General features: G+C 34.1%; 1 protein-coding gene across 2 annotated transcripts in view; it reads right to left on the bottom strand.

The window, feature by feature from the left end:
* DPY19L1 (dpy-19 like C-mannosyltransferase 1) overlaps positions 1-26,846 on the bottom strand; it is a 104,869-nt gene that overhangs the window by 34,875 nt on the left and 43,148 nt on the right. For both annotated transcript variants that reach the window (XM_045564414.1, XM_045564413.1), the window contains exons 7-10: positions 26,142-26,199; positions 11,447-11,538; positions 7,215-7,314; positions 5,043-5,120 (exon numbers count right to left, since the gene is read on the bottom strand). In XM_045564414.1, coding sequence (XP_045420370.1) covers positions 5,043-5,120; positions 7,215-7,314; positions 11,447-11,538; positions 26,142-26,199 — 328 coding nt within the window. The remainder of the gene's footprint in view (positions 1-5,042; positions 5,121-7,214; positions 7,315-11,446; positions 11,539-26,141; positions 26,200-26,846) is intronic.

Raw genomic sequence — 26,846 nt, forward strand, 5'->3', positions numbered from 1 at the left:
CAAACTGATTCTAAAGTTTATGTGGAGACCCAATATAGCCAACACAATATTGAAGAAGAACAAAGTCAGAGGACTGACACTACGTTACTTCATGACTTACTATAAAGCTACAGTATTCAAGATAGGGTGGTACTGGTGAAAGAAAAGACAAATAGATCAATGGAACAAAATACAGAGCCCAGAAATAAACCCACATAAATACAGTCAACTGATCTTTGACAAAGGAACATAGACAAAGCAATGGAGCAAAGATAGTTTTTTCAACAAATACTGCTGGAACAACTGGGCATCCACATACAAAAAAATAAATCTAGACACAGGCCTTACAGCCTTCACAAAAATTAACTCAAAACAGACCACAGATCTTTATAAATGTACATCACAAAAATACAAAACTCCTAGAAGATAAGACAGGAGGAAACCTAGATGATCTTAGGTATGGTGATGACTTCTTAGATACACAACTAAAGGTACAATCCATGAAAGAAACAATTGATAAGCTGCATTTAATTAAAATTAAAAACTTCTACTCTGCAAAAGACAATGTCAATAGAAGACAAGTCACAGACTGAGAGAAGACATTTGCAAAAGACATCTGATAAAGGACTGTTATCCAAAATATACAAAGAATTCTTAAAACTCAACAATAAGAAAATGATCACCTCAATGAAAAAATGGGCAAAAGACCTTAACAAACACCTCATCTAAGAAGATACAGAGATGGCAGGTGAGCATATGAAAAGATATTCAACCAAATTAAAACAGTGAGATACCACCATACATCTATTAGAATGGCCACAATCTGTATACTAACACCACCAAGTGCTGACAAGAATGTGGAGCAGCAAGAACTCTCATTCTTTGCTGGTGGAAATGCAAAATGGTACAGTCACTTTGGAAGACAGTTTGGTAATTTCCTAAAACCTAAACATATTCTTACCACACCATCCAACAATCACTTTCCTTTTACCCAAATGAACTAAAAACTTATATCCACACAAAAACCTACACACAGATGCTTATAGCAGCTTTATTCATAATTGCCCACACTTGGAATTAACCAACGTTCTATTCAGTAGGTGAATGAATAAACAGTGGCACATCCACATAACCAAAACATTACTCAGTACTACAAAGAAATGAGCTATCAAGCCAGGAAAAGATTTGGAGGAAACTTAACTGCATTTTACTAAGTGAAAGAAGCCAATCTGAAAAGGCTACATACTATACAACTTCAAATATATGACACACTGCAAAAGGCAAAACTATGGGGACAGTTAAAAAAAAATCAGCATTTATATGGGTGTGAGATGGAGGGGAGGCATGAACAGGCACAGTGCAGAGGATTTTTAGGGCAGTGAAACTACTCTACATGACACTACAATGATGAATACATGTCATTATACATTTGTCAAACCCATAGAAAGCAGAACATCAAGATTGAACCCTAACATAAACTGTGGACTTTGGGTGATTATTATGTGTCAGTGTAAGTTTATCAATTGTAATAAATGTACCATTCTGGTGTGGGATTTCAATAGTGGGAGAGGTTGTACATGAGTGGGGTCAGGGGGTATATGGGAACTCTGTATTTTCTGCTCAATTTTGCTATAAACCTAAAACTTCTCTAAAAAATAAAGTGTTTTAATTAAAAGAAAATAAGAAAAAATACAATGAGACAACACCTCATATCCATTAGGATGGCTACAATCACAAAAAGAGAAAATAAATGTTGGTGATTACATGGAGAAACTGGAACCCTCGCGCACTATTGGTGGAAATGTAAAATGGTATAGCTGCTGTGAGAAACAGTTTGGCAGTTCCTAAAAAAATTAAAAATAGATTTACCATATGATCAACTCAGCAATTCCACTTCTGGGTACATAACCAAAGGAACTGAAAGCAAGGTCTCAATGAGATATTTGTATACTCATGTTCATAGCAGTATTATTTACTGTAGCTAAAAATGTGGGAGCAACCCAAGTATCCATGGATAGATGAATGGATAAGCAAAATGTAGTACACAAACATACACACAATAGAATATTATGTAGCCTTGAAAAGGAAGGAAATTTTGACATATGTTTCAACATGGAAGAAACTTGAAGGACATTATGCTAAGTGAAATAAGCCAGTCACAAAAACATAAATACTATAGGATTTCACTTACATCATGTACATAAGGTAGTCAAAATCATAAAGACAGAAAGTAGAATGGTGGTTTCCAGGGGCTGGGGAGATGGGAGAATAAGGAGTTATTATTTAATGGGCATAGAGTTTCAGTTTTGCAAGATGAGAAGAGTTCTATAGATATGTGGTGATAATGGCTGCAAAACAAATGAATGTACTTAATACCACTGAACTGTGCACTTAAAAATGCTTAACATGGGAAATTTTATGTTATGTGTATTTTATCAAAATAAACAATGGAAAATATCCTTTCTGGAAACAATTTTATGTATTTTTTTCTATAAAGATTTATACTATAAAGATTTAGGAATTTATAAAGTGATAATATAAGACAGAGAATCGTTAATAAGTCACATCATAAAGTATATATCATTTATCCAATATAGGTTCTACTACGAACTACACCTGTGTAATTTCAGTACTTTCAACATTATAACTTTGAGTCAAAGCCCTTAGCCACAGTTGCCTGTGAGACTATGTGACTGGCTAACTCTGAATGCTTAACATTTTAATCTGATTTGTACTATAAAATAAAAATCTATATTAAACAGTTTGAAAAAAAATAAGCCAAGTGTAAAAAAAGATAGTAACATCCATCGGCTGTCAGGCAGGTGGGAGCGGGGAGGAAGGGATGGGTATATTCCCATCTAATGGGTGTGGTGCAGGCTGTCTGGGGGGGATGGACATGCTTGAAGCTCTGACTTGGGTGGGGCAAAGGCAATGTATGTAACCTAAATATCTGTACCCCTGTAATATGCTGAAATAAAAAAGAAAAGAAAAAAAGATAATTACCATCTCATTCATAAAGAGATGTAAAAAGCCTAACAAAATAATAGCAAACTGAATCCAGCAATATGTAAAACTTGTGTTTACCCTAGAAAAGCAAAGTTTTTAATGTTAGAAAATCAATTAATGTTAATTCACCACAGTAACAGATTAAAGAGAGGAAAATACACAGAATCACTTAGATGTAGAAAAGCATTTCATGAAACTTAACATGTATTAATTTCTTTTAAAAGTGCTCAAAGCACGATGAGGATGACACATTAAAAGGATAGAGAAGCCAGCTTCAATAGCTGGACAAATCTGGAACAATTTGCCCATCAACATAAATAATGAAAATAATGGATTATACTGCACTGAATAAAATATGTCACTTTCTCTTGGACACGGGAAAATCTGGTACAAGACTTGAATAGGAATGCCACTCACACACACACACACACACACACACACACATACACACACACACACACACACACAAAGGGCCCATAAACAAACCAAAAGATGCTTAGCTTCATTGAGGATCAGAGAATATGCAAATTAAGGTTGTAAGATACCATTTTATAGCAACCAGATCGATAAAATAAAAAAGGATGTAGAATAACATGAGCTATTATACATATTGCTGTTTGAAGTAGTACAATCATTTAGGCAAAACAATTTGGTATTTACAAAGTTGAGCCTGTGTATAATTTACCACCCAGAAAGTCTACTACTAGGTAAATACTCCAGAGAAACTCTTTAACATATATGCCCTAGGAGACATGACTAAGAAAGTACAGCATTATTTATAACTGAAAAAAGAGGCTGGGAGGGGAGAGGAAAGAACCTAAATGTCTTTCAACAATGAAAGAAATGAATAAATTGAGCTTTATTTATACAATGGAAAATATAAAGCAGTGAAAATATCTGAACCCTATTAACTTACAAATCTCAGAAAGTTGTGTGAAAAAATAAGCCCCATAAAAGGATACCATTTTTACAAAACTTAAAAACAATGTGAATATTTAATAATAGAACTATGTTATTTAGGAATACATATATGGTAAAGTTATAAAGAAAAGCAAGTCAATTACTACTTAAAAAGTCAGGATAGTGGTTATCTCTTGGAGCAGTAAGGGGATGAGCTCAGCGCCCACAGGACTTCAAAGTAATGATAAAGTTCTATTTTTCATTTGGATGGTAGGCCCGTGGCTGTTTATTTTATAACTGTATTCATAATTTCCCTATACATTATAAATATCCCCTTATATGTATCACTTATTAGAGAATAAAAAGTAATAATGGCATATTATAATAAAAGAAAAAAAAATCAAAATTATAAAAATTAATGACAGAGACAAGTGTTTTTAAAGGATAAACATTCACCAACATCAACAAACCAGCCTTAAGGCCTTTGCTTTAACTGTTCCTAGAATATTCTTTTCTTTGATATCTACTTGGCCAACTTCCTCTTCTCCTTCTAATCTTTGCTCCATTCCCCCTTCTCAATAAGACCTGCCCTGACCCCCTCATCAGATACCTTGGTCCCACCCAATGGTGTTGGCGCTCCTGATCTGCCTTACCCTGACTGTTCTTTTATTTCTTCTATAATCCTTATTATCTTCTAATATACTACATCATTTACCCATTTACTATGTTCTTTACTTATCCTCTGTCTTCCTTCCTTCCCCCACTCTATTAGAAAGTAAGCAACATGAATGCTGTGGTCTCCATAGTTCTAGTCACTGGTATGTCCCACGTGCTAGATAGTTGGAGCTCAGTGGATGGACATTCCATTGCATTTTAACTGCTGCCTCCTGGATAATATACCAGTCCATGTTCCTCTTTCAGGAATTCTTTCTTTTACCCATAATGCATAAGTTGGGTAAAACCGCAATCAGACAATATGATCCAAATTAAAATATTTAATTTTCTGGGTGGCTTATTCTATTGATTATATCACAGTGTTTGAATGACACTCATTTTTGTTATGAAATCATGTTACAACTAGTTTCAACCGTGAACACATTAAATATTAATCAGGAGTTTAAGGACAAATGAAATAGAAAACAATAAAATAACCATACCATGTGTATATAAATGATCTTCCGTAATTTACATATATCAATGTACCCCACAACATATACTGCGAATAATGATGCAATCTGAAATTTAAAAAGAAATTAAGTTAAAAATAAAAATCATACATGAAATTGATAACTATAAGAAAGAAGAAAGATTATGTTTACTGTTGTATCAATTGATTTGTATTTATACAGAAAGTGAGTTCTTTAGTTTTCCTTTTATCTGCCAGTTTATTCTTGAATATGGTCAATATACTAATAGAAAAAATATTGGTTGATTTTTTTCCTCCTATACACAGCTCTCTCATCCATGTGGATTGTCTACTTTTTGGATTATCCAAAACAATACTCATTTTAATCAGGTTGATGCTACTGTCAACATGAACAATTGAAAAGTGCCTTGTCCAATAAAAAAATATGAAAATGTAATTATAACATGACAACTAATACATAATTGAGAAGGTACATTAAACCCAAAAATAATTACGCAATGCATGTGTGCATAAAAATACATTAATTTCTGCTTGTTAGTCACTCCTTACACGTATCTCCATTAGTGTTCTCTTTCATTAATACAATATTCAAGCATTAATTACAATCAAATTTATCAAATTTCAAATTAGAAGGAGTACTTTCACTGCAAAGATATTTTTAGTTTTCCACTTTAAAGAAAATTAAATGTTATGTGTCAAGAATTCTAAGAATACTGGAATTATTTAGATGAATTAATTGGTTAAATGATGACAGAGTACCTCTTACATAGAGGTATTATGTCAGACAATACCTCTCCACCCTTCTTCATGAAGAAAGCAATTTAAATTCTATGCCTCTTCTACTATACAAACATAGCATAAACAAACTGCAAAACAGCTGAATACTTAAATATATAACTTAAGTTCCATTCATCAAGTTTTTTATTTCCAAGCAATTTACGACCAATTTTCCCATTAGTAAGATAAACAACAAGGTTTCCCTTTATTCAGAGTAATCCATGGAGAACACTGCATTGCTTAAGGGTGATTGATATGACACTGTAACTGTGGGGAAATATTTGCTGTTATTCAGCATAAACCCCACAGAGAGTCATAATACCTCCCCTACCCACCTAAAAAGCAGGCCATCTCCACTAACTGGAATCAATGGAATCCCTTTCCACCCCAAGGGCTAAGCAATACACAGCAAACTTATGAGTTAGAATCTTAAAGAGAGAATTTCAGTGACAATTTAAACCAGAAACTGATTTAAAATGTCATCAAACTAAACTAGATAAAGGAGTCTAAAAGATAAGATCAAAGGAAGAAATAAGTTTATATAAAGCCCATTTTTTAAAAAATAATAATAAAAATAGCTAACTTCATTAAAATCTCACTAAGTACCGGGTACTACGTTAAGAGTCTTACATATATTACCTAAACTAATCTTAAACACATCCCAATAAAGTAGGTTCTTTTATTTTCTATATTTCAGAAATGAGCATCTTCTCCAAGTCAAGAAGCTAGTGAATAAAATTAAGACTCAAATGCAGGTCTAATTTAATCTCCCAAGCAAGACATTACAAAGAATATTAAAAAGAAACTCTTCAATGGCTTTATACAAATATGGTCAGCATAATTTTTAAAAAAACAGGAGGGGGAAAAATAAACACACAATTTACTCACTTTCTCAACAAGCTACCTTCCTTTATGTACTCCCATTTGAAGGGAGGCAAGAGTACATGGAAAGATGATAGGTAAATTGCAGACTGGTAGGGGGAGTTATATAAAACATGAACTGGTTAGCTATTGATCCTGTAATCCTATGTGTACTTATTCTTCATGTAAGAATATTCATGAAAGACACATTTTACTTAAGAGAAATACTATAGTCTATTTAAGAGAAAGACTTAAAGTTATAGCACAAGTCGCTTTTTAAGCACGCTAACAAATGCTAAAAAACACAGATAGCATTCTTACAAATTTGAGTTCATTACTGCAGTCTGTTAATAAGAAAATAATTAACACTCATTAATAAGTAAATTTTTCTTATTTCCCTACGCTGAGCTTTCATTAAAAACATGAACTAGAAAATATTTTAGCACTTAGAATTGTATAACATCTCAGATATAATTTTAAACAAGTGAGTTTGCATAATCAAACATGTTAAGTTTAAATCAGTTTAAAAATATAATCAACTCACCTGAGTAAGAAGTACAAATTGAGCAAACTGCCATGGAAGCATGAAAAATACATTGGAAATGCAGAGTGCAATCAAGCTTCCTCTATAAAGTTTTGTAGCCCTTGAAAAGATAAAATAAATATCAGCAAGTTTACCACAAAGTAGTCTAGCATGGTTCCAAACTGTTACATATTAGAATCTCTAAGCATGGTCTGGTTATAACCTAAATATAAAATGAACCAATGGGTTAGAAATTATACCTCCTGATACTCAGTTGCAACAATTTTCTGTGAAAAGTAAATACCCATTATTACTGCAAAAACACAGAGCCTGTCAAAGAGGAGGGTGGCTGGGTCAGTATCCATTGAATTTTTTTTCAAATTATATTTTATGAATTTAAAATTTTTAAAATAATGTATGCTGATTCAATAGATTCATTAGTTGGAAAGGCAGATATGTCTATGAAAACATGATAGAAAGTAGCATATTCTAACCGCCAAGTATTAACATTATGGGGACAAGTACTGCAAGAATGCAGAAGAAGGGCTGAGCAGCAGAAAGAGATTTTGTGAGGATGTAAGGTACACACTGGGTCTTGCACAGGTAGGACACCGAAAAATGAAGACCAGGCAGAGTATGGGAGCCATCCTGGAGTCACCTTCAGAGGCTTCACTTTGGTACTGACTTATAATTTACAAAATTTTACAAGGGTGAGGTGACTTTATCTTTTCTTCTAAATCTGTGAGCCAATGCAAAGCTCCCAAACATGCCTAACGTCTTCACAAAAGTAGAGCATGCAGGGCCATAACATTGAGGGGACAAGATACGCAGCTTGGACAGAGTAAAGAATTCCTGGTTAGATAAACCTATAGGGGCACTGAGCACCCACCGTGAAACTCCCTTCCTCACTTCCTCAAGTAGCCCTTCTCCAGAAGGACATCCTTTTCTGCTACTCTAGTCCAACAAGGGTATTTCTAAACTCCAGGTAACCCATTAATGAGTTATGAAACCAATTTACTAGATAAAAACCCAGCATTTTTTAATGGAGAGAAGTAGACTGAAATAGAATACACATGACTGCATCTTTCTTAATAAGAGTGCTATTCTGTGAAATTTTTGTTTCAGTTGCATGCACACATATATGTATATACTGGGACACAATGTAAAATTTCTTATAGATTACAGCCAAAAAGTTTCAAAGCCTCTGTCTAAAATAAAGCATTTCTCATGGCTTTTGAATACTAAAGATGATTTTCATTTTATGGGTAACAGGAGACATTAGAGATTTCTAAGAATTTAATACTAATCTGTTGTGTACAGAATGCACTGAGAGGAGACAGGAACAAATAGAAAACAAAGAAATTCCAACTGGTGATCAATATAAAACTGACCCAAGGTAACAGAAATGGAAACATAAATATTGCCAAGAACAATCAAGAAAAAGATAAGACTGTGCTGGTATTAGGTAATTTATATAAAACTGAACTTTGAAAAATACTTAAAATTCAAAACTGGACAAAACCAATTTTTAAAAATAAAATATACTGCTGACTTTACATATAAATAATTCCTGACATTCAGGATTTGTTCTTTTTCCAGTTTTACAGCTCTGCAGCCTGCATCAACACTGCTCAGCTGCTTCTTGGCTCACCCAAGCCATTCACCCACATCCTCCCTCTCATATCATGAGATATCAACTAAAGGTGGAACCAAGAAATACAGGAAATGGCTACTCTTCCAAAGGTGACAGATATCAGTAACAAGAATGAAATATGAGAAGATGTGGATGAGCAATAGTGAAGAGGATGTTATCCTTCAGAACAAAGGCAAGAAGTCTGCCACAACTCTAGGAAAGGAGGATATGGTTTCCCCACTAAAAAGACTGCAGCTTCCAAGAAAGCAGCTGTCACCCCACGCAAAATGAAAACAGCCACCACACTTCCAAATAACCAGTCACACCAGCCACCAGAGCACAGCCATACCAGGCAAGAAGGGACCTGTGCCAACCAAGAAACAAAAACAGGAAAGCTGTCCCAATCAGAAGTGATGAGGTGCCAATGAAGATGGCGAGAAAGATCAATATGACAGAGAATATGACAGCAGCTGTTCTCGCTTCAGATGGGCAGGAATATGAGAGGGAAAATGTCAACAAGAATATAAACAGAGAGCATGAAGAAGACTGTGAAGAAAGGGAAGTTCCCTAAAACTTTTCAGCAAAACCAAAGTAAAAACAGGAATGAGGAGGTGGATGAGGCTGAAAATGACACTGATTATGAGGCTGAAGAAAACATAAAGAGCTTGCCACAGAGACACCTGGACACAAAAACAGAAGAACCCAAAAGAATGCAGCTCCTGAAGGCAGGAAGCAGCAACTGGAGCAGCAATACGGTGGTGGGTGATGGGCAGAATAGCGGCCTCCAAACTTGTCTATGTCCTAATCCCTGCAACCTGTGAATATGTCATGTTGCATGGCAAAGGGGAACAAAGGCTGCAGATGGAATTTAGATCACCAATCACCTGGCTTTAAGATAGGGACAGTATCCTGGATTATCGAGGTGGGCCCAATATAATTACAAAGGTCCTTAAAAGTGGAAGAGGGGCAGAAGAGAAGGTTGTAGTGAATTGATGAGAAAGGACTCAATCTGCCATTGCTGGCACTGAAGATGGAAGAAGGGGCCATGAGCCAAGAAAAGCAGGCGGCCTTCTAGAAGCTGAAAAAGGCAAGAAAACTGATTCTCCCCCAGAGCCTCTAGGAAGAGTGCAGCCCTGCCAACACCTTGACTTCAGGACTTCAGACCTACAGAACGGTAAGGTAACAAACCTCAGTTTGTGGTGACCGGTTATCACAGCAGTAGGAAACTAACACAGCCTTCTGCAGTATGAAGGGGTTCAATGAAGCAGTGATCAGCACCTGGAGCAGCACTGCCCACAGCTACCCAGGTCAGATCAGATCAGTGAGTGTGAGGAGAACCAAAGGTCTGCCTTCAGTGGATTTAAGACAGGAGCAAAGGTAGAAGAAAAGCAGGAATTGAGACTGATGGGCAGTCCACTGTCTGCACTATACTGAAGGAAAAAGCCAATGTCAAGAATGTGGATGTGGAAAAACAGAATCTGCAGTGGGGAATCAAAGACTCTCTAAGAGTACAACACTTCTTCCAAAGATGTTTGTGAAGGGAATGCTTCTTCAAGTGCCCCAGAACAAGCAAGGCAGAGTTAAAGGCTATGAATTCATAGAGGTTCACCTTATTTGAAGGTGCTAAAGATGCTTTAAACTCCTAAAAAGAGGAGTTTAGGGGACAACAATAAGGCTGGAGTTGTATGAACTTTAAAAAGCTACTGCAAAAACCACCACCCATCCTACATTCTGTAAAAGGTCTGTTTAAAGACACTACTGCATAGGAAACTGAAAGCTATAATGGCTCTAGGCCTGCTGAGATAATCACAGAGGGAAATGGATCACCCCAAGGGTTTGGCATAAGAGACTTCAACAAGGTTCTTTCGAATCTGGCAGATCACTGAAGGAAGTTCTTAGTCTGAGTCATCTTCAGATTTTCATCATGCTTTGTTCTATTTTTCCACAGGCCCCATTTTGTTTTATTTTTACCCCCTGGAGCAAGGCAGCATCTGTCTAAACTCAGTATTTGTCAACAGAAAAAGGAGAGAGAATTGTTCTCAGCCCTATTCTCTTTGGTGCTTGAATCTCTGTTAGGTCTCTAGCTGGAGGCCAGATGAACGTGCAAAAGCCTAATTTAATCTTGAATTTCTAGCAGGAATTCTCCTAGTGTATCTTTGGTCTACAGAGGTGGTTTCTTTCTGCCCCTATTATCTGATTCTCAGGATGCTAAACAAATGTAGGAAGAATTACATGTGTTAATACACCTGATTACAATGGTTCCTTTCTCTGAAGGACTAAGATCTAACAGGATACACTCTAGCAAAAGCAGCCTTTCCCTTCTTTCTGTCCATTTTTAGGAAGCTATAGTGGTAGCAGAAGACTTTGTGAAAGTGGAAATGACAGAAGAAGTGAAATCAGACCCCTGTGGACCACTAAGAAAAAGGAAGAGGACCAGAAGGCAGATGGAGGAAATGTTAGCATAAACATTTTTATGCTCATGTTTATTAATTCAACCTAACAATAGGATTATATTATTTTATTTTGTTGACTTTTTTATTGTAAAAGCTTAAGAAATTCTAATTTAAGTTATTTAATGCAAAAACAAAGAAAAAAACACCTGAAGTGCAATCAAAGTTACCTGAGAATATGAGTCACAAGCAACATCTGAAGTACAAGGAATGGATATGAGAAGCTTTCACGGAGAGGTGGTGTCCACATCACACGGGTACACTGAAAAAAAAAATTCACAGTGTAGTATACTTGCTAAATTTGCAAAGTAAGGCATATGATGTGAAAGTTGCTATTTATAAATGCAGAGAAAAGTCCTTTTCACAAATAATTTAAACAGTGTGTTGTGAAACAAGCTACTGGGCTTTCCATAAACAGCAAAATTCGTAAGTGAGAAACATTACTGAGAGAGACAAACATGGCTTAAGATCATGTGAAGCACTAATATCGTAAATTGTCCACAAGAAAGTACTGAAACAATGCAAATATATCCTAAAAGGAAAGTGGGGAAAGTTTCAGCAAGAAAATGTTCTGCCAAAATTAAAAATGTTTCATTTGAATTGATTATTTAAATTATCTAAAATTTGTCTTCTTTACCATGAATTTCATCAAAACTATACATAATCAATACCTCAAAACTCTTTGTAGTTACCAATTTTAGCATTCTCATTCACAATGCTGCTAGAAAGGAATGTTGCGTTTTTGTTTTTACTTCTATACCCAAGCTACCCTGGCTTGCTGAATATTTAAAAGGAGAGGGAATCAAATTAAGTAACAAAAGTCCTAAAATAAAAATAGTCAAGTACCAACCTATTTGCAAAGCTCACTTTGGACATTCTTAAACAATGTACTATCCTATCCCGGTTTTGGAACTCAATCATTTCTCTGCATATATATATATACTAAATATATTAAGTCTATCTTTCCATTTAAAGAAAACGGCATAGGATTAAATGCAAGCAATCTAATTATACTACCACCACTAAGTAAGTCACACTTACTTAGTCACACTAAAAGAAATCACTGTGTCTTTCAAGTCAAGCAGGGCTACTTAAAACACTATATAGAATTATAAAGACCATGTCAGAAATAAGTATTTCTTTTATTTTAGCTCTACCTCAGACTACTGGATATTTCTACTACTGCTATAGAAAGTCTGAGCCAATTTGTTCCTCTTTTCTACCAAAGCTCACCAGCCTCTATGAAATTAACATACTTGTCTACTTTTGAATCAACTACATGTACAAGAGAATTCTGAAAAGATTGAAAAAGTCTTTTAATAATGTATATTTGCTGATACTGGAATGTAATTTTTAAAAACTTTATTTATGAGATTAACTAGAGACTTCAGTACGATGCATAGTAAGACATACAGGCACACTATTTCATTGCCTTTCCTTCACTTCACCGTGCTTTGCAGATACTATGTCTTTCAAAAATTGAAGCTTTGTGGCTATCCTGCATCAAGCAAGTTTATCAGTGCTATTTTTCCAACAGAATGGGCTTACTTCAAGTCTCTGTGTCCTATATTAGGAATTCTTGCAATATTTCAAATGGTTTCATTATTATTATATCTGTTATGGTGATCTGTGATCAGTGATCTTTGCTATTACTATTATAATTGTTTTGGGATGCCATGAAATGTGCCCATCACAGATGACAAACTTAATAAATGTGTGCATTCTTACTGCTCCACGGACTGGCTACTCTCCATAATTCCCCCTCTCCTTAGGGCTCCCTAATCCCTGAGACGTAATAATAAAATTAGGCCAATTAATAACCCTACAATTGGCCTCTGTTCCATTGGAAAGAAAAGTTACACATCTCTCATTTTAAATAAAAAGTTAGAAATCATTAAGCTTAGTAAGGAAGACATGTCAAAAGCTGAGATAGGCAGAAAGCTAGACTTCTTGTGCCAAACAATTAGCCAAGTGGTGAATGCAAAGGAAAAGTTCAAAGAAATTAAAAGTGCTACTCCAGTGAACATATGAATGAAAAAGTGAAACAGCCTTATTGCTGATATGAAGAAAGTTTTATTTATCTGGATAGAAGATCAAATCAGCCACAACATTCCCTTAAGTCAAAGCCTAATCCAGAGCAAGGCCCTAATGCTCTTCAATTCTATGAAGGCTGAGAGAGGTGAAGAAGCTGCAGAAGAAAAGTTCAATGTTTTTTCTTGAACTCTAATTTTTAATGTAAAATAAAAATCTACTAGTTGTCTGCATAGTTTGACAGTTTAAAATGTCAATGCTTTCTAAAGGCATTATCTTGAAATTCAAGAATTGAAGAAGGAAATATACATGTGAACTGCTTCAAAAAGAGTTATAAGATTGTATGCTGAACCCTAAGCATAAAAAATCAATTTATTGTGAAAATGAATTCAATGAAAATCTTACATTGGATAAACTGCCATCATTTAGTATATAATTTTTCCTTCTAGAGACAGGAGTCTCTAGTATATAATTTTTAGCACACATTCCATAGCACTTAGTAATACTGCAACATAATACTGCCTAGATGTTGATGACAACAGGCTTCTAATTTATTTTCTTAGTAAAGGCTAAATGTTTTAATCATTTACTCAAGAATCAAAAATGAAAAAGTCTCAATAGACAGCTTCATTTTCCAATTTCTATTTTCAAATAATTTACTTATAATATTAGAGATATAATCTAACTGATTTCTCTTCATAATTTTAAAATGAATAGTAGTATAACTGACTAGTGAGTTATATGTTGTGGTTATTAGTATCAAATAGATCATGTTTAAGGCTTATTTCAAAAGTCTTGAATAGAGTTCATATTTGCCGGATTAATCATAACTTGGTATAATGTTTAGGTTTAATACATTAGCTGCCAGGTGAGTTGTATTAAACTCATGCTAGTTTTGAGCCTGGGGCCTGCAGTTGGTTCATGCAAATCTTACTTGTTGATGTTCTTATTGCTACAATATTGACAATTTAGTTGCATATACTTCACACATAGAAAACAATAAAAAATAACAAATTTTTCATTAAATTAGAAGGGATTGTTTTGTTTTTGAGGTTTTCGTTCTATTTTCATAATAAAACACCATGACCCTGAGGAAAAATTTTTTTTCTAGTGTGGCAATCAATATGTTAAAACAAATTACCCCACTTCTGATGGTGCTGTGCTATACTAGCTATAATATTGCTTTATATTGCTTAACATTAGCTATAATAATGCTTCAAACACTATACTTAAGAGAGCTTCCATAAAAGATTTCTGGTCACTATGAAGGTTTGGCTATTCCTCCTCTTCAGAGAAAGGTATAGGTATAAGGATACCGTTATCTGCATGGTAACCATAATAATGCTAGGTGCAAGAGGCATGGCTTGAACAACTCCTCTTTGATATTATTTAGAAAAGTCCCATAGTTTAGGAAGCCTTAGCTTGGCATAGGCTTTGTGCAGCTGATGGAACTGCACCTTCATAATAAGTAAGCCTGGTCATTTTCTTGGAGTTTTGGTCTATTTCTATACCATATATAGGCTGAGTATCCCTTATCCCAAATGCTTGGGATAAGAAGTGTTTTGGATTTCAGATTTTTCTTGCATTTTGGAATATGTGCATTATACTTACTGGTTTAGCATCCCTAATATGAAAATCTAAAATCTGAAATGTTCCAATGAGCATTTCCTTTGAGCATCATATTGGTACTCAAAAAGTTTAGGATTTTGGGGCATTTTGAATTTCAGATCTTCAGATTAAGGATGCTCAACCTGTACTGAGAAGTTGCTCAATTAACCAGTTACATATTTCAATTTGAATTTATAATACAATTTTGGCTCACACAGTGTTTAATGTGGCAGTGATATGTAATTGCTATTATTAAACTTTACTATCTTTATATGGAATTTCTGCTTGTTCTATAAAAGGAAACATTGATCTTTTTGTCTCTAAACAACCAGGATATCAGTATATTCTATCCTAAGTTTACACAGAACCTCTCTGAAAGCAGCTAACTTCGTTGGAAAGGCAATGAAGTACCTCTTTATGCCTCCATTCACAGTTGTAATAACTTGAACGTCTTTACTCATTTAAATTAGAAAGTATATCTGGCAAGATGTTATCAATAACACCTAGTTATCAACACACGTAGAATTCTGACTAAAATATGAAAGCATTAGTCAAGACATAAAGGCAATATAAATAAAAACAAACAAAATTACACTATCAAAATGATAACTTAGAGAAACAAAAATAATTCCAGTTGCTTTTTAACTGTTTAACTTTTGATCTCTGACTGTACCCCCTTAGTAGAATATATCCTTAGGAGAAAAATAACTGTGAAGAAATCTTGAACCTTACTTAGTAAGGTTTGTTACTGGTAATGATATTAGTGTAGAAATTCTGAAACTATTTTGTATGTATTATAGAATAAAGCAAAGAAATAAACACACTGACTTGTGGGAAAATAGGAGGTACAAACAAATATGGAGTAGGGGAAGGCAGAGAAGAACTCTATGACATTGGATGAGAATTGGAGGAATTAGTATGAAATAATGATTTTTAAAAAATATATACTTGCTATCTCTTGTCAGAGAAAGGGCTAAAAGCAATTATATGAAAGTGGCAATGAGCACAGATTGTGTTTTCTTAATATAATTTTCCACTAATAGAATCTAAGATTCCTTGGAAAACAGCTGATTTTATATTTGGGGACAAAAAGTACAAGGGGGTCCTGGAGTACCTTTTTGTGTCAGAAAGGAAGTATTCAGAGACCAATGGGACATATCTAAAGGGCAGAGACTAGTATCAAAAAAACATAAAATACCTAGAGATTAATCTAACAAAAGATGTACAAAACACAAAACATTGCTCAAGGAAATTAAAGGAGACCAATATAAATTTACATTTATGGATTAGAAGATTTAGTCTATTCAGCAAGTCAATTCTCCCTAAATTGATCTAGAGCTTCAAGGCAATCACAATTAAAATCCCAGCAGGTTGCATATGTGTTGGGGGAGGGAGAAGTAGTGACAAGCTGCTTCTATCAATACAATTTATATGGAAATACAAAGGACCTGGAATAGCTATGGCAATACTGAAGAAGAACTATGCTGGAGATTTTCACTACCAGATATCACACTTATAAAGCTGCAATATTTAAGACAGTATGATACTGACTTAAAGATAAACAGACAAATGGAACAGAATTGAAAGTCTAGAAACAAACACAGAAATATACAGTTACCTTATTTATGACACAAGCACCACTACAATTTAGTGTCTTTTCAACAAATGGTACCAGGTTAATTGGACACCCAAATTGGGGAAGGAAGAGGGGTGAATCTTGAACCTATTTCATAGTATACACAAGATTCTAGATACATCATAGACCAGAACAGGAAAGCTGTACCAATCAAGCTTCTACAAGAAAACATAAGAGAAAATCTTTATGACCTGCCATAGGCAAAGATTTTTTAATCAGACACAAGGAATAAACATGAAAGACTGATAAATTAAACTTCAAACTTAAGAAAGTCTGTTCATAAAAAAAAAAAAAAAAACCCAGGAAGACTGAAAAAACAGGCCACATGCTGTGAGAAGGTATTTGCAGAACATATATCCTACAAAAAGTTCCCATATACCAATAAAAGAAATAACCCAAGTTTTTAAAAAATGGGTAGACTTAAATAAGCACTTCATAAAAGAGAATACCTAAATCAGATAAGCAATATAAAAAGGTGCTCAACATCATTACTCATCAGGAAAATATGCAAACTAAAATCATAATAAGATACTATTTCACTAATCAGAATGACTATAATTAAGAGCACTGCCAGTACTGACTGGGGTGTGGAAGAAACCAGAATTCTTGTACATTGCCAATGGAGTGAAAACTTGTACAAGCACTTTGGAAAACAATATGCATAAATATCATAGACATATTGAGAGAAAGAAGTTAGACATCAGAAACCATGATTCCTCCAAACAGATAAAACTAATCAAAAGTGATAGAGATCAGAAGAGTACTTACCTATTTGGGGGATAACAAGGGATATAGATTGGATAGGGACAGAGGAGAGTCTGCTTAAGGGCTGGAATTAGTCTATATTTTGATCTAGATCATGGCTACATGATTGTATACATAATCATATATACAATATATATACATTTATACATGGCTACATAATTGTATCCATTGAGCTGTAGAGTTAAAATATGTAAATTGTAATGTATGAAAATGATGTATCATTAAAAATGTGAGGAAGCTACTACTGGCCAAATTTGTGATTGAATATCAAGATGAATTATAACAACAATTTATTATAAAACACTGAATAACAAAAGAATCTATGCAAATATAGTAACAGTAAAAGAAAATGGCATGAAGAAGGATTTGTCTTTATAAAACACCAATTATTAAATATAAATAAAATGACAGAATTAGAAAATTACCACTTGTAATGGCCAATGCAATAACTAATTCAAGTAAGGATCAACAATGGATGCTATAATCAGTTGGTAAAATGCTATAGGGGAAGAGGATATTCATGGTGTCTCAAAGTATCATTCCATAGATCACTTATTAATGTAGAAGAAAAAAGAACATCTTTATAACAGAGAAATCTGATAGCCACCACCTTAACCATGTGATCAACTTAGTAAATTTGGCAATGGGATGAACTGATCTTACATGCCTCCAAATATAATGAAAAGAAAAGGACACATCATTTATGTCATATTCACAAAAATGTCTAAGCTGAATCTATTCATGAGGGAACAATAAGACAAATTCAAATTGTGGGTCCTCTACAAAATAATGAGCCTAGACCCCCAAAAATATTAATGTCATGGAAAAGAAAAAACAGAGAAATTGTCCTAGATAAACTCTTCAAGATAAAATGACAAGTAAATGCAATGTGAGATCCATGATCAGACTCCAAAACAAAAAGCATAATTTACTGGGGTAACTATGGAAATTAGAATATGGACTGTATTATTTTATTATATAATTATCAGTGTTAAATTTTTGAGTATGACAACAGTATAGGGATCATGTAGGAGAACGTCCTTGATTTTAGGAAACATACTGAAATATTTAGGGGTGAGATGTCACCATGTCTGCGATTTATTTTCAAATGGATCAGAAAAATGTCTGTGTATGTAGGTGTGTGTATAAGAGAGAGAGAAAGTAAATGTGGCAAAATATTAAAACTGGTAAAGGAAACTGAATCTAGAATGTTTCTGTAGGTTCTAGTTTATTCAAAACAAAAAGCTAGAGGAAAAAGGTCAGAAACATGCACTTTTATTGTATTGCCTTTTTTAAAAAGTTTTATTTTTTTAAATTTCAAAATATTAAGGGGGTACAAATGTTTCTGTTGCATGGATAGCTTTTGTAATGCTTGAGTTAGAACTATAAGTGTGCCTATCACCCGAATAGTGTTCACTGCACACATTAGGTTGGTTTGCCTTTTTAGTACAAGATTTACAGTGGGCTAGCTGTAGCCCAAATAAATACATTAATATAAAACAACTGCTAACTCTAACTTCACACCTGGGAACAATTGCCTAATTTCAGTAAGTTCAGAGAGAGTCTTTTTCTGGGACTCAAAAACCGACTTCTAACAACGTAAACTGGAATCTGAAATAGCCAAACACGAAAATGAATATTTTTGCATGACAGCCACCCCTCCCCCAACTTGGGACACACACACACACACACACACACACACACACACGGATCTAGGGGAGTAAGGGGCAGTGGGAGAAGAGTCAGAAAGCAGAGAGATCACAATCTCATACACTGCTTATATCCCAGGCCCTTGCTGGAGTTGAATCTTGAGATGGATTAACACTAACTAAAAAGTAGAAAAGTATCCCCCCCTCCCAGTTCAAATACTGCTAAGGTCAAAGGGATTATTCCCTAAGCTGAGCACCTGGAAAGCTGGAGCTTAAGCCAAAAAGAAAAGAGATCTCCTTAATTCATTTGAAACTGGAAGTAAACTAACTGCAGCCCTGCCCACTTAGCAGAATTCATGGTGGGATCCAAATTCTCAGCCCCTCACCCTAAGTGCCTGACACAGGAAAAGATGTTTATTCCCTGTCTAGGAAAATAAAATCAAAGATGATTATCTAGTTCAGTCTTTATCATTCATTTATATAAAATGTCTTGTATTAAAAAAAGAGCTATGAGATATGCAAAATAGCAGAAAAATATGACCTGAAATGAAGGGGAAAAAACAGCCAATAGAATTGAATCCACAGACAATGTAGATGTAGGCATTAGAAGACAAAGACTTTAAGATAACTATAATAACTAGGTTTAAAATTTATAGAAAAATATGGATAAAGTGTACGGACAGATGATAAATTTCAACAGAGAAATGAAAGCTCTAGAAAAAAAATAAAATGGAAATTCTAAGGAGGGAAGGAAGGAAAGAGGAAGGAAGGAAGGAAAGAAGGAAGGGAGGGAGGGAGGGAGGGAGGGAGAATTCACCAGATGGTGAAAATAGCAGACCAAATCCACTAGAATAAAGTATCAGTGAACTCTGAGACACAGCAAGAGAAAATACCCAAAGGAGGTACAGAGAGAAAAAAATGGAAGACAAGGAAAAGGGAGCAGAGTGTTAAAAACCTGTGGAACAGCATCAAGAAAATTTAAACATACATATAATTAGAATTCCCAAAGGAGATGAGAGAATGGGGAAAACAAAATATCTAAACAGAAGATTATTGGCTAGAAATTTTCCAAAACTGATTAAAAATAAAAATCTACCCACAAAAGTGTTCAGTGAGCCTCAAGCAAAGAAAATACAAACAAAAGCACATCTAGGTTCACAACCATCAAACATAAAAATCAAGTACGAAAAGAAAATCTTCAAACCACCAGAGAAAAGACACATTACATTTAGAGGAACAGCGGTAATTACAGCTGACTTTTTATCAAACAATGGCAAGAATTATTACTGACTTCTTATCAATCAAAGCCAGAAGACAATAGAATGGTATCTTTAAAGTATTGAAAAATAAAGCTATCAACCTACAGTTCTTATCAAGCAAAAATATACTTCAAAAAATGAAGACAAAATAAGGACATTTTTAGACAGACAAAAACTAAGAGAATTTGTTAGCAGTAGATCTTCACAACAATGCTAAGTAAAGTTCTTAAATAAACCCAGATCTTCAGGAAGAAATGAGGAACACCACTAAAACCCAAACTGAAAAGTTCAGTTCTTAAGGATGACTAGAAGTTAACTAGGCACAGGTTAGGAGATGACAGGGACAAGGGACTGTATAAGGCATAGGAAACAGTATGTGCAAAGGCCCTGAGGAAGGAAAAGTATTGGTCCTTTTCAGGAACTAGAGGAAGAAAGACCAGCAGAGCTAGGGAAAAAAAAAAAAAAAAAACCCAGCCTGAAGAATGATGTAACATAAGACACTAGATATCCCACAGGGGCAAAGTCATGAAGGATGCTGTAGACTAGTTTTCTACTATATTGTAGACTAGTCTTCAAATCTATATCAGGAGATTCATTCCCGACTGAGATTAACACACTCTTTTTTTAGTGGACTTCTGGTGTTATTGTAAGTTTAATATAAGTTCACAAACCCATATACATACCAATCAGTAGCCTGAATTAATAATATACCTTGTATTAATACTTTTATATTATTTTCCAAATTCATGTAAAAAATAATTTAAATCGGGCAGGGCATGGTGGCCCATGCCTGTAATCCCAGCACTTTGGGAGGCCAAGGTGGGAGGATTGCTCTGAGGCCAGGAGTTCAAGACCAGCCTGAGCACTAGCAAGACCCCGTGTCTACAAAAATAGAAAAACTGGCTGGGCATGGTAGCTTGCACCTCTGGTCCCAGCTACGCAGGAGATAGAGGCAGGAGGATCACCTGAGCCCAGGAGTTTAAGGTTGCAGTGAGCTATGATGACACCACTGCACTCTAGCCCAGGCAACATAGTGAGACTCTGTTTAAAAAAAAAAAAAAATTAAATCATGTCACTCTACTGCTCATAATCCTCCAGGGGCTTTCCATCTAGTCCAAATAAGCCTTACAAAGATTACAGAATCTGTTCCTTCCCTACCCCAACTCCTATTATTAAACTGCTGGAACATATCGCCTATCACTCTCTGCTCCTCCTTACTACTACACAAATAAACCAGTTATTACTACACAAATAAACCAGTTATTCTCCCACTTTAGGCAGAAGACTGCCTCACCTTCACACGATTGTCCATAAGGATAGGAGTCTTTGTTTTACTCAATGACACATCCCAAGCATCAGAAAGTACATGGCATACAGCAGGCACTCAGTATATGTTGTTTTAATTGAATTGAATAAAACAGAAAAGACCTAGAATAAACGTCCTGGCCAAAACCTAACTATCACTGGAAAGAAACGAAAAAAAAAGGAAAAAAGGAAAAAACAGAGGAGGTCCACAAATTGGCAAAGAAAGATCTCTGCACCTTTCCCTTGTAAAAGATAAATTATAGTGTTGTCTTCTTTGAAGTCCTACTCCCTTAACCTAAGAGTTATATGTTTAGGAACCTAAGAATCTTCTCCCTGCAAAAACCTTCATGACATTGGTCTGGGCAATAATTTCTTGGATAGGAGTCCAAAAGCACAGGCAATGAAAGCAAAACTAGATAACTAGCATTGCTTCAAATTAAAAAGCTTCTGCTCAGCAAAGAAAACACTAACAGAGTAAAGAGACAACCCACAGATTGGGAGAAAATATCTGCAAACCATACATCTGGTAAGAAGCTACCATATAAAATATATAAGGAACTCAAACAACTCAGTAGCAAGAAAACACATAACCTAATTAATTTAAAAGTGGGCAAAGCATCTAAACAAACATTTCTCAAAAGAAGAGATACCAATAGCCAACAGATATATAAAGAAATGCTATTCATCAGGGAAATGCAAATTAAAACCATAATGAGGTACCACCCCACACATATTAGAATGGATAACATCAAAAAGACAAATGATAACAATTGTTGGAGAGGATGTAGAAAAAAGGGAATCCTTGTACACCGTTAGTGGGAATGTAAATTAGTATAGTCATTTTGGAAAACAGTATGGAGGTTTCTCAAAAAACTAAAAATAGAACTACCATATGACCCAGCAATCCCACTACTAGGTATATATCCAAAGAAACTAAAATCAGTATGTCAAAGAGATATCTGCACTTCCATGTTCATTTCAGCATTATTCACAATAGCCAAGATACAGAAGCAACTTAAGTGTCCATCAAGGGATGAATGGATTTTTTTAAAATGTGGTATATACACACAATGGAATACTATACAGTCTTGGAGCAACATGGGTAGAACTGAAGAATATTATGCTAAGCGAAATAAGCCAGGCACAGAAAGACAAATACTATATGATCTCACTTACATGTGGAATCTAAAAAAGTTGATCTCATAGAAACAGAGAATAGAAAGGTGGTTACCAGAGGCTGGGGGAAGAAGAGAAAAGGGGAGATGTTGATCAAGGTGTACAAAGTTCCACGTAGGCAGGAAGAGTAAGTTTTAGTGATCTATTGTACTGCATGGTGACCACAGTTAATAATAATGCATTGTATATTTCAAAATTGCTAAAATTGATTTTTTAACATTCTCACCACAAAAAAATAAGTTGGTGAGGTAAAAGGTATGTTAATTAGCTTAACTGAATCTTTCTGCAAGGTATACATACATTAAAACATTACATTGTACTCCATAAATGTACATATTTCTAAATTAAAATAAAATTAATAAAAAGAATCATCTCCCTGTTTAGTTACTTGAGCCAATCACTTAATCTTTTAGTGTTACCATTTTTATGATATTGGGATATTATTCACTACTTATCTGTTATACAAGAATATAAGGATTAATGGGATTGCTTTCAAAGTGTTCTGAGCATTCTTTTTCAAATCTCATATAAATGGCATAACTATGTCAACAAGTAATTAGAACATGTACCTTTATATTTTAGTCTCAGTTCAGTTAAAAATATTTAAGAAACCAATATGGCTCGGAAATATGTTGTGGGTGATAAAAAAAAAAACAAACGTTAATTAGATATGAATCTCAAGGTAATCCTTTGATTTACTTTGAATTACTTTCTTAAAAAGTAATTTTTTCAAAAAAATAAAAAGAAATGTCCTTCTTATATGTGCATATCTTCATACACATGAACATGTCTTATGTAAAACATCAATCATGCTTTGTAATAATTTTTTAATATCATCATGAAAAAGCTAAACAACTCTATTTCACATAAAAGAATTTCTAATAGTCAAAAATTGAAAAAATATTGTATTTAGTCTTTTTATACTCATCTAAACGCTTTTCAATCAGCATGCTAAAAATTCTGCAACATCAATGCATGCTTCATGTATCTTATTTTACAAGGAAATATTTTAAAAGCAGAACAAAATTGTTAGATTTCATATTAGCAATAATTCTTAGTCATGACATAACGAACATTTGATAAAGAAGCTTGATCAATAAAAACGTACATATTGTTATTATGAAATGTATAACCTCAATTTATTATTATGAGCCCCTTTATTGTATTTTCACAAGTTTCAGATTTGAAAGTTTTAAATTTGTTTTAAATAATTTGATTAATTCATTCATGCTACACATTTTATAATTCTTTTGTTAAGTCAAAAATTTTCCCTTGTAAAATCATCTGAAAGAAAAGAAAACTTTAAAAGTATACCATATGCTGTTTTAGAGTCTAGTACAGAGCAAACTAAATAATGGAAATAAAAGTAAGTAATAATCCACAACTAGTTTTTGGCACATAACCCATTCATGTGATTAAAGTAACTTTTCTAAGAAAGTAAGGTACCAATTAGTAACCCACTAGCAATTCTAGTGAGCAATGCTCTACAGAAGTTCACTAAATACATGAATAGGTACTACCAGAGTAGATGTTTATCTCTCATATAAAAATTATATATTTTAGGTAACATTTTAAAAAGTCAGAAAAAAATAGTCTGAAAATCTTATAACCTGAAAACCAAAATATATTTAAAATTATAATAAAAGGTTGCGACTACTTGAGTTCTTACCAATATTTTACCCAAATCTGCAGTTTGTGCTTTCAATTTTAATATACGACATTACACAAAAAGGTCATTCATCTACCCTAAAGCTACAGTTACATATAAGTACAATTATCTACTTGACTATCTCAGTAACACTGAAATCTAATTCTAATGATATTTAGTTTACCTTTTCCTAAGAAAGTGATGTCTAAGCATGCTTTCAACTACACCAAGTAGCTCACAAGTATCAAAAAGGCAATTCATCAACCTGAAAAATCAACTGTCTAAATTTCATTGTTAAAAATTAAGAGGACTTTGTAAGGAATGATGTTCATGCTACATGAATATCAAAATTGTAAGAAAAACATAAGATCAGGAATTAAGAATTAACAACCCTACTGCATGGTAAGGGTAACAGAGTAGACCTTTGTGCTTAACAAACAGTGTTCTTTCTAGTGGCCTTGGCTCCAAAATTTTGAATAATCCCTTTCCTCCAACATTTTATTTTTAAACACAATGCTCCTTTCTTCCATTATTAAGTGGTTATTTCCCATCTCTTAGGTCATTCTCAGAGAATGTGTGTTTCAAATGTTTCATGGTCCACACTATCACAATGTGCAGCATCGAGAGTCAGGAAGAGCCAAATCTTTTTTTTCGGGGGTGCTCGAAATTCACACTAAACTACTTAACTGATGTCATGCTACAGTCATTTATCAGATGCTCTAATCTACAAGGCCACTCTAGCTTTGCATTTCTGTGATTCTAAATACCAACTACATATTAGTTCAATATCCATTAGTAATTCATTGATTTTTAAAAAGTTCAACATTGACTGTGCATTAAGTTTGGATAGGATTACTCTCAGAGCTTTATAACGTGCATATGAAAAGACTGCAGACTCTGAGTGTATAAACACATGAAAGGATGAAGTCACTCCACACAAAGCAAGCTGACCTTTTTCTTTTTTCCCTCTTACAAAATTTACCATGAAAGAAATCTGGACAGAGATATATTACTATAAATTCAGTTACAACTATGATTAATTTAGATGAAGGAAATCATTGTCTCTCAATTTACTTTGGAATTGAATCTAAACTAAGTCAGATAATAATAATAACGATACAAGCTAACAATTACATATCAGTTACTGTCTGCCAAACATTTTTCTAAGCACTTATATGTATGAATTCATTTAATCTCTGCAATAATCCTACAAAATGGGTAACATCATTATGCCCATTTACAAAGAGGAAACTACGGGCCAGAGAGATTAAATGACTTTGTCAATGACAGTCAGGATTTGAACCCAGGCAGCCTGGATCCAGAGTCCATGTACTTTGCAATGCTGCTTTCTTTAGAAAGTCCTTGGACAGTTGCAAATCTATCAAATATTCTGCAAGAGATACTTAAAACTATATCAAAGGTTAATACATCAAAATAACATACTGTGCAGGCTACTACAGCAAAAAGCCTCACACAAGAAAGTTAACTATATCTATTACCAGCTTATTTCTATTATTCCTAAAATGTGAGCTTTCACAGTTTTAAAATTATTTGAAGAATTGAATCAGACCCACTACTTCTTCAAATCACTAAGAGTTATATCACATAAGAGATATAATGATCATGAAAAGATGACTTAAAATGAATGCAAGTGTTTAAATTTTGAATCAAAATAATAAGATCAAACATTTAAAGAATGCTATTAGAGATTAAATTTAAAGATATTAAATTTAAAAAAGAAACCTGTATTTCCAGGAGTGATTCTGAAAATATTTTTTGATTACCTACCTCTCCATGATTGAAAAAGAAGCACAACACCGTAACCAGGCCTCCTAATCGGCTGCCGCTGAAAAAGAGGATACAAAAACATAACTCAAATAACAGAAATTCAGGTCAACCCTAATAAACCTTGAAATAACACAACATGATAATCTTACAGCACTACAGCAGGTATTAGCCACACTAGAACTCTCCTATGCTTACGTACATCTCCTATGCTTATGCACAAAATGTCTCCTCCAAAGTATCATTAGTCAAAATAAGTTTCATTTTTTAAAAATAATTTGTCATCCTCAAAATGTGTAGACTCAGAGAAGCACACAAACTAAAAAGGAATAAAAATTATTACTAGTCATATTACTGTGCATCATGCAGGCTGATTTTTCTTTTTCTTCATTTTCTTTAGTACCACGTATTTATTTATCCTTCAACATTTCGCAAACTATTTTCCTTGGGACACATGATATACATTAGGGAATGGGATGGAGAAGTACGGAAAAGGGCTCTGTGATCATAAAGTTGGAAAACACCACACTGTCTACCTGGCTTTGGAAATTCACAAAGCACTTCAGCACATTAAAGACTTAATTCAGTATTTCCTTAACCCTATCCCCAAGCTATTTTTCTGCAGAACACACTTGGCAAACACTAGTTTATAAAGTTTTATCTTTCATTTGTTTTCAAAAAACTGGAATACAACACATATATCAAAGT

The sequence above is a fragment of the Lemur catta genome, chromosome 11 (genome assembly GCF_020740605.2).
Source record: "Lemur catta isolate mLemCat1 chromosome 11, mLemCat1.pri, whole genome shotgun sequence".
NCBI classification, from domain to species: domain Eukaryota; kingdom Metazoa; phylum Chordata; class Mammalia; order Primates; family Lemuridae; genus Lemur; species Lemur catta.